We start from the raw sequence: 18,982 nt of genomic DNA on the forward strand, positions 1-18,982 counted from the left end.
ATTTCACTGTAAAAGTATAGTTTCGGTGCGGCGGATTCACGGTGCGGCGGATTCAGCTTAATTGAAGTGAAAGAAGCTTTGACATGTCAATCTATAGCTGCTTTACAGGTTGTCCTTTATATTTGGGAATTCTGCTTTGCGTGCTGAAATTGTCAGCCTCTTCCTGGTTTTAGCTTTTGTAGTAGCTCTGCTGTTTAGAGATCCAATAATCAACAGAGCTTGTCGATGTCCATCTATTTGGTCGGTGCTGTATCTGATTAATGTGCTGTTTTCTACTGTTAAATACAACTGATTTTAGCATAATTAATACAAATTGTAGGCTGCTATGTTTGGTTCAATTTACTTGCTTTTGAGACTCAGTTTAATTTTTTAAAAACTTTATATACTTACTCATAATAAACTCAAAGCTTAGCAGGGTCGGGACAGGTTAGTACTTGGATGGGAGACCGTGTTGGAATGCACTGTAAACTTTTACTGATTTTGTCCAGTAGGAGGCGCTGTGTCCCCGTTGTAACAGGCACACTTCTGCCAGATGGTGTACCGTCTCTGCTGCTGTGTGTTGTTTTCTAAGAACAATAACATACTGTTACTAACAATATACTTTTAGAAATATTTGCAGCAGTTAACAACGTAAGTCATTGCAAAAGTATAATGTTGGAAAATCATAAAGTAAAACTAAATTATGTTACTGTTTGAAAGTATTAAAATGTTCTAATGTCATTATCCTTTTACCGCTCTCATCCAGAACTTTCAATATCTATTGAACTAATTTTAGCCCCAAAATGCCTATTTTTTTTTTTTACCCCCCTGGTCTCACTCTGAGACATGCTGAATGGGTGTAGACTAGTGACATGTAGGGGTGGAGGATGTAGGAGTGTCTGGTAGGGGTAGAGATGTTGGGAGTGTCTGTGGGTGGAGATGTAGGAGTGTCTGGTAGGGGTAGAGATGTGGAGTGTCTGTAGTGGGGGACTGGGGTCGTGGGTGGGAGTGGGTGTCTAGTAGGGTATGATGTGGAGTGTCTGTAGGTGGAGGACGTGGGAGGTCTGGTAGGGAGTGGAGGTGGAGTTCTGGGGAGTGGACTGAGTGTCTGTAGGGTAGTGACGTGGGGAGTGTCTGGTAGGGGTAGTGGACGTGGGAGTGTCTGGTACGAGGGACATGGAGTGTCTGGTAGAGGTAGTGAGTGTCTGGTACGGGTAGAGGACAGGGGAGTGTCTGGTAGGGTAGTGGGAGTGTCTGGTAGAGGTATGGAGTGTCTGGTACGGGTAGAGGACATGGAGGTCTGGTAGGGTAGTGGAGTGTCTGGTACGGTAGAGGACATGGGAGTGTCTGGTAGGGGTAGAGGACGTGGAGTGTCTGGTAGGGTAGAGGACGTGGAAGTTCTGTAGAGGTGAGTGGAGTGTCTGTAGGTAGAGGACGTGGGAGTGTCTGTAGGTGAGTGGAGTGTCTTGAGTGGAGACTGGGAGTGTCTGGTAGGTATGGGAGTCTGGTAGAGGTGAGGACGTGAGTGTCTGTGAGTAGGACGTGGAGTGTCGGGTAGGTATGGACGTGGGAGTCTTTGTAGGGGTAGAGAACGTGGGAGTGTCTGTAGGGTAGTGGCGTGGGAGTGTCTTGTAGGGGTAGTGGACGTGGAGTGTCTTGTAGGGTAGAGGACGTGGGAGTGTCTTGTAGGGGTAGAGGACATGGGAGTGTCTGGTAGGGGTAGAGGATGGGAGGTCTGGAGATGGTGGGAATCTAGCGATGCTCTAGAGACACTGAGACTGTTGGACAACTGTCAGTTTTGACAGCGCTTTGGCACGGTGATACATGGAGATGAAACACAGGAGAACTATGAGGCAACGCTATGCTCTAAAACATGGGATACTCAAGGAGTTCCTGGCTGAGTTTCTGGGAACTTTTATCTTGGTTGTAAGTACTGCTGGTTTCATATTCAATATGTGTTTTGGTGAGAAATTGCCTTACAAGGGCAATTTGTAACCTCTCAATATCAGTTATCTTATTGAGCAATTACATTTAAAAAAAATTATGCTATTTCACATGATTATGATTCAATTAAGGGTAGGATTATGATTCAATTAGGTTTAGATTAGTATTATTTWTTATTTAACTAGGCAAGTYAGTTAAGAACAAATTCTTATTTACAATGACGGCCTGCCCTGTTCAGGAGCAGAACGACAGATTTTGTCAGTTTGGGGATTCGATTTAGCAGCCTTTCGGTTACTGGCCCAACACTCTAACCTCTAGGCTACCTGCCACCYCAATTAGGTTAGGGTTAGAATTAAATTAGTGTTAGGATTATCATTGGATTAGGGTTAGGATTATGATTGGATTAGGGTTAGAATTAAATTAGTGTTAGGATTATCATTAAATTAGGGTTAGGATTATGATTGGATTAGGGTTAGTATTATGATTTGATTAGGGTTAGGATTATGATTGGATTAGGGTTAGGATTATGATTGGATTAGGGTTAGGATTATGATTGGATTAGGGTTAGGATTATGATTGGATTAGGGTTAGTAAAAATTTGTAAAGTGAGTAAAGTGTAATCAGAATTAATTAAAATTCTTACAAACTAAATGTAACTGATAGACATTAATCCCATTCAGTACAATACTATTTGCTTGGCTAGACCCGGACTAACTCTCCTTCCCTCTCCCTCTCTTCCCTCTCTTCTTCCCTCTCCCTCTCTTCTTCCCTCTCCTCATCTCCTGTGTTAGTTGTTTGGCGTTGGGTCTGTTGCTCAGACGGTCCTGAGTCGTAATGCCATGGGGGAGACTCTCACCATCCATATAGGCTTCTCTGTAGGACTGATGATGGCAGTGTACGTGGCCGGAGGAGTGTCAGGTAATTATCATATCACATTATAATAATCACACTACAATTAAGTGCGTTTAAAAATATACTTAAAAAAAAAAAGAAGCCTGTTCTGAAGCAACGGTGCATTTTTWATGTGACAAACTCTCTCTGCCATTTTGCCGGAGTTTAATGTTGCAGTAAAGCTGTATCAAAGATGTCTACCTCCCAGTGAAATTATCAGCCCAACCCAATACATGGCTGAATGAGGTACAGACAAAAACAAAGATTCACAATGCATTTGTACTATTATGCAATGAATGGTGTTTTGTTATTAATTGGAGTTTGCAGGGATCAATGCCTTTTCAAATGAGATATTGGAATTCAGTTCAATCAATGAGGGATGCCATCTCAATTAAACCAATAGTTTTTTAAAAGTTCCTGGAACCTACTGTGTACACACACACACACACACACACACACACACACACACACACACACACACACACACACACACACACACACACACACACACACACACAGTCTGACTGGAGGCTTACTGAAGTGAAACGTTAAGACATTTGAATTGTTTGATGATAACATTGTAACACGAGGCATTTCCTTTAGAGTAATTTAGTTCATCTGACAACATAACCCCCCCTGCACCCTGTCAACAGTCATGTTGTCAGCTCACGTTCTAGACCGATGCAGAACGTGCCAGCTCCAGTTCACAGTTAATACATCTGAACTAGCGATTGATTTCTCACCCATAGCCCTGCTTTGTTCCAGCCCCATCCAGGCCATTCATAACCTCGGGCAGTAAATGTCCTACAAACTCCATTGATCGTAGGCAGTGGCCTCTCTATGACAGAGATCTATCTCGGCTCCAACACACTGCAAGGCTGATCGTGAATACAGCAAATAGTTCACAGAGAGGGATTGAAAATGAGATTAATTGCGTACCAACAGTAACAGTAACATCATGCAGGTTTAAGATCATGCTCGTGCATTTTAAATATTGTGAAAAGAGACCGGGAGTATAGCTGGTCTTAATATATGTCACTTAGCAGTAATTTCAGCCGCTGGAATTACGTTATAGTGAGAGCATATATCTGTAATATGTCTCTTCATCTAATAGTGTAGACGGCTATCTTTCCAACCTCCCCAACCTCTCTCCTCTTTCACTGGCTCATTCTCAATTCATCTTTCCGTCATTTCTCCCATCCTTTCTCCTCGGCTTCCTTCTCAAAACTTATTGGAGAAGAAGATCTTGAGGGGGAAGAACCTTTTTGACCTTCTTCAATATGGTTGAGAAGGAGGCAAGGAGATAGGATGGGGAGGAATCAGAAGGAAGAATCATTGAGATAGAGCCTGGCTCTCTCTTCTCTCCCAGGAGCCCATGTGAACCCTGCTGTCTCCTTGGCCATGGTGATCCTGGGAAAACTCAAGTTCTATAAGTTTCCCGTCTATGTCATCGCTCAGTTCCTTGGTGCTTTCGCTGGAGCTGCTGCAGTCTTTGGGCTGTATTATGGTGAGTAGCGTGGTCATGGTCTGCATTCTGTTACGCACATCGAAAGTAATAACAGGAGTTGAACAGTAGAATAAGCCAATAGAAAAAGGGGAATGTCTGCTCACTGTTTTTCTGCTCCCGGAATGCGATTATTTAATAAATGCTTACTGTGATACAACAAACAACACATTTCTGCATTCTGCTATCACCACGGTGATCTGTTGCTGCAGAGTTGCTGAGGACCAAATGCCCATGGAACTGTTCCAACAGATTGCACATGTTTAAAAGCCTTGGGGCGTATTGTAACAAATCAGGTCAACTGGCTTAACTCATATTTCCTGCCAAACAAACATATTTTACATGTTTGTTATGAACAACCAATGTTATTAACTGCTGTTATGAACTTCTGTTATGAACTGTTGTTATGAACTGTTGTCATGTGCTCTGAAAGTACAGAAGCTGTCGCTATCTCGCTTTCTAACCAAGGTGCAATAGAAGATCAATTTTTGAAGCAAACGTCCATCGTCTTATCAATATGTGCTGTTATCTTTTCATCTTCTGAATGGCTAAGTTTTGTTTTCTAACTGTGACATTGTCATCCATGTAGATGCGTTCATGGACTTCACCAATGGGATTTTATCAGTGACTGGTATTAACGCCACCGGTCACATCTTTGCCTCTTACCCTGCCAGGTCCCTAACCATCCTCGGAGGCCTCATAGACCAGGTAAGAGTGTGTGCGTGTGTGTGTTGCATCCTACTGTGCCAGGTCTCTGACCATCGTAGATGGCCTCATAGATCAGGTGAGACAAGGTCAAGGGTCACGATGAGAGACACCAGAGGGTAGAGAGACAGGGGAGAGACCGGGGGAGGGAGAGAGAGACCGGGGGGAGGAGAGAGACGGGGGGAGAGAGAGACCGGGGGGGGAGAGAGAGACGGGGGAGAGAGAGACCGGGGGGGGAGAGAGAGACCGGGGGGGGGAGAGAGGAGACGCGGGGGGGAGAAAGAGACCAGGGGGGAGAGAGAGAGACCAGGGGGAGAGAGAGACCAGAGGGGAGAAGAGAGACCAGGGGGGAGAGAGAGAGACCAGGGGGGAGAGAGAGAGACCAGGGGGGAGAGAGAGAGACCAGGGGGTGAGAGAGAGAGAGCAGGGGGAGGAGAGAGCAGAGACCAGGGGGAGAGAGAGACCAGGGAGGCGGCGACCAGCATCATGTTCATTAGGCACCACACAGATCAAAATTCTCTGAGCGACTACCTACCTACTACCTACACATTTTAGTTTTTTGTTACTAAAAATGTCCGTTGCGTGCCTTAATGAACACCACCTAGGCAAACCAGGCGAGACAAAATCAAGGGGTTGAGAGGAGAGACGACCCTTCTGGTACTCCAGCCTGCTCTAGTTACCAGTAGTTACACAATGTTTTGTCAGAGTTAGGCCATTAAACCTTTACATCCCCAGATCTCTGGGACATGTTGCTAATGCAAATTGATTGTCCCACTTTCCTACACATCACATCCCCTCGTTAGCTGGGTTTTGGGGCCAATGACCCTTGTTCTGATGTTCACACTTACCTACTTAAAACACTTTAACATCAACACAGACACAACACAGTAACAATCACGATGGTGTTGCATCCTGTCTTAGACATTACGTTCTCCCAACAAATATAAAGAATAACATCACCACTGAAGGATGTTACTTATAATGACTTTTCCCCTTAATAATAATGTGAAATTAACAGCTATACAGAAAGACTCATATGAAGTCCAAATTACAGAGGAGGAACAGTCTGGAAAAACTCCAGGGCTCGAGTTATAATAGACTTTTTTTTGATGTACTCAAAGATCCACTATTAGCGTGTTTTAACCACTCATATAAAATGGTAGATTATCAGACACTCAACAAGAAGGTCTGATTTCATTATTACTGAAACAGGATCACAGTGGGAAATATAAAGATCCAGTCCATTAAAAAGATTGGAGGCCCCTTACACTTCAGTGTTGTGATGCAAACATTTTAACAAAATGCAGGGCGCATAGAATTAAAAAGGTATTGTCGGATATTATTCATCCTAATCAGACAGGTTGTTTACATGGACGATACATTGGAGATAATATAAGACAAGTACTTGAAACAATAGAACACTATGAAACATTTGGTAAATCAGGCCTGGTATTCATAGCTGACTTTGAAAAGGTCTTTGATAAAGTACAACTAGAATTGATATATTTTTATTTAGGAGAATCTCTTATACAATGGGTTAAAGTTATGTATAGTAACTCTAGGTGTAAAATAGTAAATAATGGCTACGTCTCAGAAAGTATTGAACTGTCAAAAGGACAAAAACAAGGTTGTACATTGTCTCAGTATCTATTGGCTCTGGCCATCAAAATGTTAGGTATCAGAACCAACAATAATATCAAGGGGTTAAAAATCCAGGGCTTAAAAACAAAAGTGTCAATCTATGCCAGTGACTCAAGTTCTGTTCTCTCTTAAATCTGGAATCTGGATCCCTGCACTGGATGCACAATCTCATTGAGAATCTGGAATATTTCTCTAACCTCTCTGGACTTAAACCTAATTATGATAAGTGTACCATATTACTTATGGCATCATTAAAATACACAACTTTTACATCACCCTGTAGTTTATCAATAAAATGGTCTGACGGTGAAGAAGACATACTTGGCATTCATATCCCGAAATATATAAATTAACTCACTACAACAAATTTCAATAGAAAGTTAGCGAAAAAATAAACAAGATTTTGCAACCATGGAGGGAAAATACCTGTATTTTATGGAAAATCACACTGATTAACTCTTCAGTCATATCACAGTTTACTTATTTCTTTATGGTGCTTTTTTTWAAATTATATGAGCAAAAAATATTTAACTTGATTTGGAATGCCAACCAGACTATATTAAACGTGCATGTTTATATAATAAAAATTTGTTTCCCACTAAAAGCTTCAGTCATACAAATGTTTATATTTAAATACGAACTGGTTCTCCAGTAGACTAGTACGAATGGCTGCGATAGGAGAAAACTGAGGATCAATCAACACCTTTGTAGTTACTCCACAATACTAACCTAAATGACAGAGTTAAATGAAGGAAGCCTGTACAGAATACAAATATTCCAAAACATGCGTCCTGTTTGCAATAAGGCACTAAAGTAAAACTGCAAAAAAATATGGCAAAGAAATTAACTTCATGTTCTGAATACAAAAGTGTTATGTTTGGGGCAAATCCAACGCAACACATCACTGAGTACCACTCTTCATATTTTCAAGCACGGTGGTGGCTGCATCATGTTATGGGTATGCTTGCCATCGTCAAGGGCTAGGGAGTTTTTTAGGATAAAAAATAAATGGAATAGAGCTAAGCACAGGCAAAATCTTAGAGGAAAACCTAGTTCTGTCTGCTTTCCAACATAAAATGGGTTGTTGACATATTCAACTTCAAATTCAACTTTCAGCAGGACAATAACCTAAAACACAAGGCCAAAGTTGGTTACCAATATGACATTGAATGCTCCTGAGTGGCSTAGTTACAGTTTTGACTTTAATCGGCTTGAAAATCTATGGTAAGACTTGGAAATGGCTGTCTAGCAATGATCAACAACTAACTTGATAGAGCTTGAAGAATTGTTTAATGTGCAAATATTGTACAATCCACGTGTGCAAAGCTGATTCAAACATGTACTGAGACTCAGGGGTGTAAATACTTATGTAAATGAGATATTTCTGTATTTAATTTTCAATAAATTTTAAAACATTTCTAAAAACATGTTTTCACTTTATCATTATGGGATGGGGTATTGTGTGTAGATGTGTGAAAATAATTAATATATTTAATCAATTTTGAATTCAGGCTGTAACACAACAAAATGTGGAATAAGTCAAGGGGTATGAGCACTTTCTGAAGTCTCTGTGTACCAGTTTCATTTGAGAACCAAAATGTTGACAGCGGCGCCATACAGGTTGCAAAATAGGTGGGAAGAGATTTTCGATGTTCCGTTTTCATGGTACATCGTTTATGAATTGATACACAAAGCATCACTCAATTTAAATGATAATGTAACATTCTTGCCACCTACAGAATATTATGTCCTGTATATGGGGCATGCAACCATTTATTTAAATKTTATTTATTTATCCCAGCTCTGCATATTTTGATGCAAAGAGACAGAATCATTAGATCACTTCTTTTGGTATTGTCCCTATGTAGCTTGTTTCTGGTCACAGGTTTAAGAGCGGCTGAAAAATCTATACAATTACATGAAAGGAACCGTACAAATAGCATTGGAAACTCATAGTCAATCAATCAACAATATAATATACACACCGTCTGTATATTAAAGATTCATATTTGACTATCTGTAAATACTATGTGATTATAAAGGTTCAGAATTTATGTAAAACAGCACAGTTTAAAAATATATATTGCAGATGGAGATCATAAGTCTGGTTTACGATGACAGGTGGGATGGGCTGAGAGTAGCTTTACGATGATAGGTGGGATGGGCTGAGAGTAGCTTTACGATGATAGGTGGGATGGGCTGAGAGTAGCTTTACGATGACAGGTGGGATGGGCTGAGAGTAGCTTTACGATGATAGGTGGGATGTGCTGAAAGCAGGTGAGGGGTGGGTTTAAAAGGCCATGATCTGTAATAGTTAAGACCAAAAAATACTATACAGTGCAAACGGAAAGTATTCAGACCCCTTGACTTTGTCAGGGAGGTGACCAAGAACCCTCTGGTCACTCTGACAGAGCACCAGAGTTCCTCTATGGAGATGGCAGAACCTTCCAGAAGGACAACCATCTCTGCAGCACTCCACCAATCAGGCCTTTATGGTAAGAGTGGCCAGACGGAAGCCACTCCTCAGTAAAAGGCACATGACAGCCCGCTTGGAGTTTGCAAAAAAGGCTCCTAAAGAACTCTCAGAATATGAGAAACAAGATTATCTGATCTGATGTAACCAAGATTGAACTCTTTGACCTGAATGCCAAGGTTCATGTCTGGAGGAAACCTGGCACCATCCCTACAGTGAAGCAAGGTGATGGCAGCAATATGCTGTGGGGATGTTTTTCAGTGGCAGGGACTGGGAGACTAGTCAGGCTTGAGGGAAAGATGAATGGAGCAAAGTACAGAGAGATCCTTGATGAAAACCTGCTCCAGAGCGCTCAGGACCTCAGACTGGGGCGAAGGTTCACCTTCCAACCAGGACATGACTCTAAGCACACCAGCCAGACATGCAGGAGTGACTTCGGGCAAGTCTCTGAATTATCCTTGATTGGCCCAGCCAGAGCCCCGGACTTGAACCCGATCAACATCTCTGAGAGAGACCTAAACAGCTGAAAAAACATTGAAAATAACCCTGACAGAGCTTTAAGAGGATTCGCAAGAGAAGACATGGAGAAAACTCGCCAAATACAGGTATGCCTAGCGTTGTAGACTTCACACCCAGAGAAGACTTGATGCTGTAAATCGCTGCCAAAAGTGTGTTTCAACAAAGTACTGAGTAAGGGTCTGAAATATATTATGTAAATGTGAATATTTGAGTTTTTTTATTTAATAACATTTTGCAAAAATATCTAAAATCAGTTTTTGCTTTGTCATTATGAGGGGTTGTGTGTACAGTCGTGACCCAAAAGTTTGAGAATGACAAATATTAATTTCCACAAAGTTTGCTGCTTCAGTGTCTTTAGATATTTTTGTTCAGATTTACTATGGAATACTGATATAATTACAAAGCATCATAAGTGTCAAAGGCTTTTATTGGGACAATTACATGAAGTTGATGCAAAGAGTCAATATTTGCAGTGTTGACCCTTCTTTTTCAAGACCTCTGCAATCCGCCCTGGCATGCTGTCAATGAACTTCTGGGCCACATCCTGACTGATGGCAGCCCATTCTTGCATAATCGATGCTTGGAGTTTGTCAGAATTTGTGGGTTTTTGTTTGTCCACCCCAGCCTCTTGAGGATTGACCACAAGTTCTGGGGAGTTTCCTGGCCATGGACCCAAAATATCGATGTTTTGTTCCCCGAGCCACTTAGTTATCACGTTTGCCTTATGGCAAGGTGCTCCATCATGCTGGAAAAGGCATTGTTCGTCACCAAACTGTTCCTGGATGGTTGGGAGAAGTTGCTCTCGGAGGATGTGTTGGTACCATTCTTTATTCATGGCTGTGTTCTTAGGCAAAATTGTGAGTGAGTCCACTCCCTTGGCCGAGAAGCAACCCCACACATGAATGGTCTCAGGATGCTTTACTGTTGGCATGACACAGGACTGATGGTAGCGTTCACCTTGTCTTCTCCGGACAAGCTTTTTTCTGGATGCCCCAAACAATCGGAAAGGGGATTCATCAGAGAAAATTACTTTAACACAGTCCTCAGCAGTCCAATCCCTGTACCTTTTGCAGAATATCAGTCTGTCCCTGTTGTTTTTCCTGGAGATAAGTGGTTTCTTTGCTGCCCTTCTTGACACCAGGCCATCCTCCAAAAGTCTTCGCCTCACTGCGCGTGCAGATGCACTCACACTTCTGTACTGGTGGTGCCCCGATCCTGCAGCTGAATCAACTTTAGGAGACAGTCCTGGCGCTTGCTGGACTTTCTTGGGCGCCCTGAAGCCTTCTTCACAACAATTGAACCGCTCTCCTTGAAGTTCTTGATGATCCGATAAATGGTTGATTTAGGTGCAATCTTACTGGCAGCAATATCCTTGCCTGTGAAGCCCTTTTTGTGCAAAGCAATGATGACGGCACGTGTTTCCTTGCAGGTAACCATGTTTGATAGAGGAAGAACAATGATTCCAAGCACCACCCTCCTTTTGAAGCTTCCAGTCTGTTATTCGAACTCAATCAGTATGACAGAGTGATTTCCAGCCTTGTCCTCGTCAACACTCACACCTGTGTTAACGAGAGAATCACTGACATGATGTCAGCTGGTCCTTTTGTGGCAGGGCAGTGGAAATGTTTTCCCAACAAATATAAAGATTAACATTATTCTCCCAACAAATATAAAGAATAACATTACGGTCTCCCAACAAATATATATTTTAATTTTTACTTTTTTTATTTAACTAGGCAAGTCAGTTAAAAAAAAAATATTATTTACAATGACGACCTACCTCGGCCAAACCTGGACGACGCTGGGCCAATTGTGCGCCACCCTATGGGACTCCCAATCACAGCCGGATGTGATGCAGTCTGGATGAAGAATAACATTATGTTCTCCAAACAAATATAAAGAATAACATTTCAACAATTTTCTTTGTAACTTGATGGAATATTAAAATAATTGAAAATATCACCAGGTGTTACTGAATGTCCTTTTATTTAAATGAGCAAACAGGGTCCATTTCCTTCCTGAATTGACTGAATTGAAATGTAATTGACCCAATGCTGTTGTCAACAATACAATTATTTTTGAAATCATCTTACCACAGAGATTTTAAACCCAGATGCGCAACATTGAGAGACTTCCGGGAGCGTTTCCCGAAACAGACCAAGCAGACCCGTCCGGGGTTTTAGAAGTCAATGAGAGAAGTGAAAAGCTCTTCCTTAATTGTTGATTTATTTATTTTTAATCTAAAGGAACAACCAAGATTCAAGATGTCTTCAGTAGTTGAACATGTTATTACTCCAACTTCGTGAGTGACAAACTAATACGTTTTTATTTTAGTCAAAAACAACTTTATATCGAAGAAGTGCCTTTCATTTGACAGCCTTCMCATGCACAGTGAGACGACCGTTAGCCCCGATCACTTAGCTAGCCAACATCGCCATGACATCGCCGACAAGCGTGAACAGGGATTCGGGCCTATCTTCATACTGTATTCTTTGATTGTACTCTCCAGGCAGCGGGAACAGGCATGCTGGTGTTGTGTATCCTGGCCATCAGCGATGGGAAGAACATCGGCGCCCCTAGAGGCATGGAGCCACTGTGCATCGGCCTGATCATCATGGCTATCGGGGTGTCCATGGGGCTGAACTGTGGGTACCCCCTCAACCCTGCCAGGGACCTGGGGCCACGGCTCTTTACTGCTGTAGCAGGCTGGGGCTGGGAGGTGTTCAGGTAACTCATAATATAATACTGTATAATATAATATATGCGGCTAAGATTAGAGGTAAGTACCCCCTCAACCCTGCCAGACACCCGGGGCCACGGCACTTCACTGCAGTAGCAGACTGGGGAGTCTTCAGGTAGAAGTGTYCGGGTAACTCATATAGAAGGGTTCGGGTAACTCATATAGAAGGGTTCAGGTAACTCATATAGAAGGGTTCAGGTAACTCATATAGAAGGGTTTGGGTAACTCATATAGAAGTGTTCAGGTAACTCATATAGAAGGGTTCAGGTAACTCATATAGAAGTGTCATGTAACTCATATAGACAGGGTTTGGGTAACTCATATAGAAGGGTTCAGGTAACTCATATAGAAGGGTTCATGTAACTCAATATAAATGTTCATGTAACTCATATAGAAGGTTTGGAACTCATATGAAGTCAGGTACTCATATAGAGGGTTCAGTAACTCATATAGAAGGTTCAGGTAACTCATTAGAAGTGTTCAGGGTAACTCATATAGAAGTGTTCAGGTAACTCTATAGAAGGGTTAGGGTAATCTTATAGAAGGTTCAGGAACTCATATAGAAGGTTAGGTATCTATAGGTTAGGAACTCATATAGAAGTGTTCATGTAACTCATATAGAAGGGTTTTTGGGTAACTCATATAGAAGGGTTCAGGTAACTCATATAGAAGTGTTCAGGTAATCATATAGAAGTGTTTCAGGTAACCAATAGAAGGGTTCAGGTAACTCATATAGAATGTTCAGGTAACTCATATAGAAGTGTTCAGGTAACTCATATAAGAGGGTTCAGGTAATCATATAGAAGTGTTCATGTAACTCATATAGAAGGGTTCAGGTAACTCATATAGAAGGGTTCAGTAACTCATATAGAAGTGTTCAGGTAACTCATATAGAAGTGTCAGGTAACTCATATAGAGTGTTCAGGTAACTCATATAAAGTGTTCATGTAACTCATATAGAAGGGTTGGTAACTCATATAGAAGGGTTCAGGTAACTCATATAGAAGGGTTCAGGTAACTCATTAGAGTGTTCAGGTACTCATATAGAAGTGTTCAGGTAACTCATATAGAAGTGTTCAGGTAACTCATATAGAAGGGTTCAGGTAACTCATATAGAAGGGTTCAGGTAACTCATATAGAAGTGTTCAGGTAACTCATATAGAAGGGTTCAGGTAACTCATATAGAAGTGTTCATGTAACTCATATAGAAGGGTTCAGGTAACTCATATAGAAGGGTTCAGGTAACTCATATAGAAGGGTTCAGGTAACTCATATAGAAGTGTTCATGTAACTCATGTCGATCAAAGACTAGACCAGTGTGTCACAAACTTCTAGTTCCACTTACTGGATCTATTCCAAAACTAGCTTGATTATTAGTTGACCGTTTTAATCAAATCGTCCTTTGATTGTCTGGTATTGATAGGTGAAAAAACAACCCTGTGTTGATTGGTGTTATATAACCTCACATGCACAGCAACACCTCACATCACATGCAGTCAATGTTAGCTAATTATCTGTTGTCATGCTCTGTGCTACCCCGTTGGGTTACTGCCTGCCTACTATTGAATTGAACTTTCAAAGCTTTGGAGCTTGGAAAGTAGACTGAGATTTAAATTATAAATGGTGCTGTAAAAAACGAACAGTTGTCCTTCTGGGTAATTCTGTGATGGCCGCATCTAGCCGCACTTATTACTGCATTAGGAAAGTATTCAGACCCTTTGACTTTTTCCACATTTTATTACACTACAGCATTTTTTTACCATCAATCTCCAAACAATACCCCATAATGACATCACAATACCCCATAATGACATCACAATACCCCATAATGACATCACAATACCCCATAATGACGAAGTGAAAACAGGTTTTTAGAAATGTTTGCAAATGTATTAAAAATAAACAGAAATGCCTTATTTACATAAGTATTCACACCCGTTGCTATGAGACTCGAAATTTGGCTCTGGTGCATCCCGTTGTCATTGATCATTCTTGAGATATTTCTACAACTTGATTGGAGTCCATCTGTGGTAAATTCAATTGATTGGACATGATTTGGAAAGGCACACACACCTGTCTATATAAGGTCCCACAGTTGACAGTGCATGTCAGAACAAAAAACCTGAAATAAGGACACATTTATGTATATTCTTGATACTGTGACGACCCTGGGTTTATAAGCGCGGAAATCGACTCTGCCGCCCGAGCATGCTTTTGTGGCACAGTTGATAGCGCGCCGGACTTCGGGCTAGAAGGTTGAGGGTTCGAGACCTGCTGCCTGCCTGTTTCATTACATTGGTGTCAAAAGTGATCGGACCTTGCATCCACGACAGTGCGTGTGCTTGGCCGGTGAGCGCGTTCCTGTAAGACGCAGAATCGCAAGCTAGCGTGAGGACGCACTCTTTGAAAGGAGGGAGTAGTGTAACGACCTTGGGTTTATAAGCGCGGAAATCGACTCTGAGCATGCTTTTGTGGCACAGTTGATAGCGCGCTGGACTTCGGGCTAGAAGGTCGAGGGTTCGAGACCTGCTCCCTGCCTGTTTCATTACAATACTATTTGAAAGGAAACACTTTGAAGTTTGTGGAAATGTGAAATTAATATAGCAGAATATAACACATTAGATCTGGTAAAAGTTAATACAAACAAAAAAACATGAGTTTTTTTATATATATATATATTTTTCATCATCTTTGAAATGCAAGAGCCATACATTCAGATAGGAGTCTAAGTGTAATTTAGATTTTGGCCAACAGATGGCAGCATGGTGTGTGCAAAGTTTCAGACTGATCCAGTGAATAATTACGTCACTACACAATATTTTGTATCAAGTCTGCCAGGAGTTTGCCCAAATGTGCCGAATTGGTCAACTGATACATTTTCAAGTATATACAGTTGAAGTCGGAAGTTTACATACACTTAGGTTGGAGTCATTAAAACTCGTTTTTCAACCACTCCACAAATTTCTTGTTAACAAACTATAGTTTTGGCAAGTCGGTTAGGATATCTACTTTGTGCATGACACATGTCATTTTTCCAACAATTGTTTACAGACAGATTATTTCACTTATAATTCACTGTCTCACAATTCCAGTTGGTCAGAAGTTTACATACACTAAGTTGACTGTGCCCTTAAACAGCTTGGAAAATTCCAGAAAATGATGTCATGGCTTTAGAGCTTCTGATAGGCTAATTGACATCATTTTGAGTCAATTGGAGGTGTACCTGTGGATGTATTTCAGGCCTACTTCAAACTCAGTGCCTCTAAGCTTGACATCATGGGAAAATCAAAAGAAATCAGCCAAGACCTCAGAAAAACAATTGTAGACCTCCACAGGTCTGTTTTATCCTTCAAACGCCTGAAGGTACCACGTTCATTGTACAAAGAATAGTACGCAAGTATAAACACCATAGGACCACGCAGCCACCATACCGCTCAGGAAGGAGACGTGTTCTGTCTCCTGGAGATGAATGTACATTGGTGCGAAAGTGCAATCATCCCAGAACAACAGCAAAGGACCTTGTGAAGATGCTGGAGGAAACAGGTACAAAGTATCTATATCCACAGTAAAAGAGTCCTATATCGACATAACCTGAAAGGCCACTCAGCAAGGAAGAAGCCACTGGTCCAACACACCATAAAAAAAGCCAGACTATGGTTTTGCAACTGCACACGGGAACAAAGATCATACTTTTTGGAGAAATGTCCTCTGGTCTGATGAAACAAATATAGAACTGTTTGGCCATAATGACCATCGTTATGTTTGGAGGAAAAAGGGGGATCCTGGCAAGCCGAAGAACAGCATCCCAACCGTGAAGCACGGGGGTGGAGCTCATGTTGTGGGGGTGGTTGCGCGAGAGGGACTGGTGCACTTCACAAAATAGATGGCATCATGAGGGAGGAAAATGATGTGGATATATTGAGAGCAACATCTCAAAGACATCAGTCAGGAAGTTGAAAGCTTGGTTGCCAATGGGTTCTTCCAAATGGACCAATGACCCCAAACATACTTCCAAGTTGTGGCAAAATGGCTTAAGGACAACAAAGTCAAGGTAATGGAGTGGCCATCACAAAGCCCTGACCTCAATCCTATAGAAAAATTTGTGGGCAGAACTGAAAAAGCGTGTGCGAGCAAGGAGGCCTACAAACTGACTCAGTTACACCAGCTCTGTCAGGAGGAATGTGCCAAAATTCACCCAACTTATTGTGGGAAGCTTGTGGAAGGCTACCCGAAACGTTTGACCCAAGTTAAACAATTTAAGGCAATGCTACCAATACCAATTGAGTGTATGTAAACTTCCGACCCACTGGGAATGTGATGAAAGAAATAAAAGCTGAAATAATCATTCTCTCAGCTATTATTCTGACATTTCACATTCAGGAATTGTGAAAAACTGAGTTTAGATGTTTTGGCTGAGGTTTGTATGTAAACTTCCGACTGTACATTCTACAGACCCTACTGAGTATTACCTATAATAGTCTCCAGAGTTCCTCTGTGGAGATGGGAGAACGCTTCCAGAAGAACAACCATCTCTGCAGCACTCCACCAAATCAGGCCTTTATGGTAGAGTGGCCAGACGGAAGCCACTCCTCAGTAAAAGGCACATGACAGCCCGCTTGGAGTTTCCAAAAGGCACCCTAAAGAACTCTCAGACCATGAGAAACAAGGATTCTCTGGTCTGATGAAACCAAGATTGAACACTTTGGTCTGAATGCCAAGTGTCACGTCTGGAGGAAACCTGGCACCATCCCTACGGTGAAGCATGGTGGTGGCAGCATCATGCTGTGGGGATGTTTTTCAGCGGCAGGGACTGGGAGACTAGTCAGGATTGAGGGAAAGAAGAACAGAGCAAAGTACAGAGAGATCCTTGATGAAAGCCTGCTCCAGAGTGCTCAGGACCTCAGACTGGGGCGAAGGTTCACCTTCCAACAGGACAATGACCCGAAGCACACAGCCAAGACAACGCAGGAGTGGCTTCGGGACAAGTCTCTGAATGTCCTCGAGTGGCCCAGCGAAAGCCCGGACTTGAACACGATCGGATATCTCTGGAGAGACCTGAAAATAGCTGTGCAGTGATGCTCTCCATCCAACCTGACAAAGCTTCAGAGGATTTGCAGAGAAGAATGGGAGAAACTCCCAAAATACATGTGTGCCAAGCTTGTACCGTCATACCCAAGAAGACTCGAGGCTGTAATCACTGCCAAAGGTGCTTCAATCTACTTATGTAAATGTCATATTTCATATTTTAATTTGTAATACATTTGCAAACATTAAAAAAAACTGTTTTTGCTTTGTCACTATGGGGTATTGTGTGTAGATTGATGAGGGGGATAAAAACTATTTAATCCATTTTTAGAGTAAGGCTGTAACGTAACAAAATGTGGAAAAAGTCAAGGGGTCTGAATACTTTCCGAATGCACTGTACAAGGCTTAAGAAAGTATTTATAAGTGTGGCTAGACGCGTCACAGCATTATCCAGAAGGACAGCTGGATAATTTGTTCTTATACCTTCATCTATTGCATGTGTTATGTGTTCTTGTAATGTGTGTGTATATATGTGTGCCTATCTATACACAGCACGTCAGACTACTGGTGGTGGGTCCCGGTGGCGGGGCCGATGATAGGGGGCGTGGTCGGGGCCCTGGTCTACTTCCTGTTCATCGAGATGCATCACAAACAGCCTGAGAAACCCCACGAGGAGGAAGAGGAGGAGGACGAAGAGGAGGAAGAGGATCTGGAGGAGGACAGCAGTCTTAAGGACAAATATGAGATGATTACCATGAGTTAAAGAGTCAGAGAGATTCATTCACTTGTCAAGGACTATAAAAGAAAACGTCCGTCTGTCTGGTTCAGATCAATGTTACTGTAAAGTCAATCAGGAGAGGAATGTCATTGTTACATTGTCATAGCCCTTAGTAACCAACCGGGTGTGCTACGTATGACGGAACGATCAGGAGTACGGTTTATAGCCTGTTGTTTACATGTCATGGCCCTTAGTAAACCAGAGACTGGTGTGCTACGTATTGAGTGAACGATCAGAGTACGGTTTATAGCCTGTTGTTACATTTCATAGCCCTATTAACCAGACCGGTGTGCTACGTATGACGTGAACATCAGAGTACGGTTTATAGCCTGTTTTACATGTCATAGCCCTTAGTAACCAGACCAGTGTGCTACGTATGATGACTGATCAGAGTAACGTTTATAGCCTGTTTTACATGTCATAGCCTTTAGTAACCAGACCAGGTGTGCTACGTATGAGTGACTGATCAGAGTACGGTTTATAGCCTGTTGTTACATGTCATAGCCCTTAGTAACCAGACCGGTGTGCTACGTATGAGTGACTGATCAGAGTACGGTTTAAGCCTGTTGTTACATGTCATAGCCTTTAGTAACCAGACCAGTATGCTACGTATGAAGTGAACGATCAGAGTACAGTTTATAGCCTGTTGTTACATGTCATAGCCCTTAGTAACCAGACCGGTGTGCTACGTATGAAGTGAACGATCAGAGTACGGTTTATAGCCTGTTGTTTACATGTCAAAGCCCTTAGTAACCAGACGCGTGTTGCTACGTATGAGTGAAC

The 18,982-nt window shown here is 42.0% G+C and overlaps 1 protein-coding gene across 1 annotated transcript; it reads left to right on the plus strand.

The window, feature by feature from the left end:
• The first annotated feature begins 1,718 nt into the window (after positions 1-1,718).
• Positions 1,719-18,283, plus strand: LOC112068493 (aquaporin-9). The gene is made up of 6 exons (XM_024135663.2): positions 1,719-1,905; positions 2,715-2,841; positions 4,184-4,321; positions 4,908-5,026; positions 12,166-12,383; positions 17,974-18,283. The coding sequence occupies exons 1-6, from the start codon at positions 1,804-1,806 to the stop codon at positions 18,182-18,184; spliced, it is 915 nt and encodes a 304-aa protein (XP_023991431.1). The 5' UTR covers positions 1,719-1,803; the 3' UTR covers positions 18,185-18,283.
• Positions 18,284-18,982: the final 699 nt, after the last annotated feature.

Source organism: Salvelinus sp. IW2-2015, unplaced genomic scaffold (assembly GCF_002910315.2).
Source record: "Salvelinus sp. IW2-2015 unplaced genomic scaffold, ASM291031v2 Un_scaffold537, whole genome shotgun sequence".
Classification (NCBI taxonomy): domain Eukaryota; kingdom Metazoa; phylum Chordata; class Actinopteri; order Salmoniformes; family Salmonidae; genus Salvelinus; species Salvelinus sp. IW2-2015.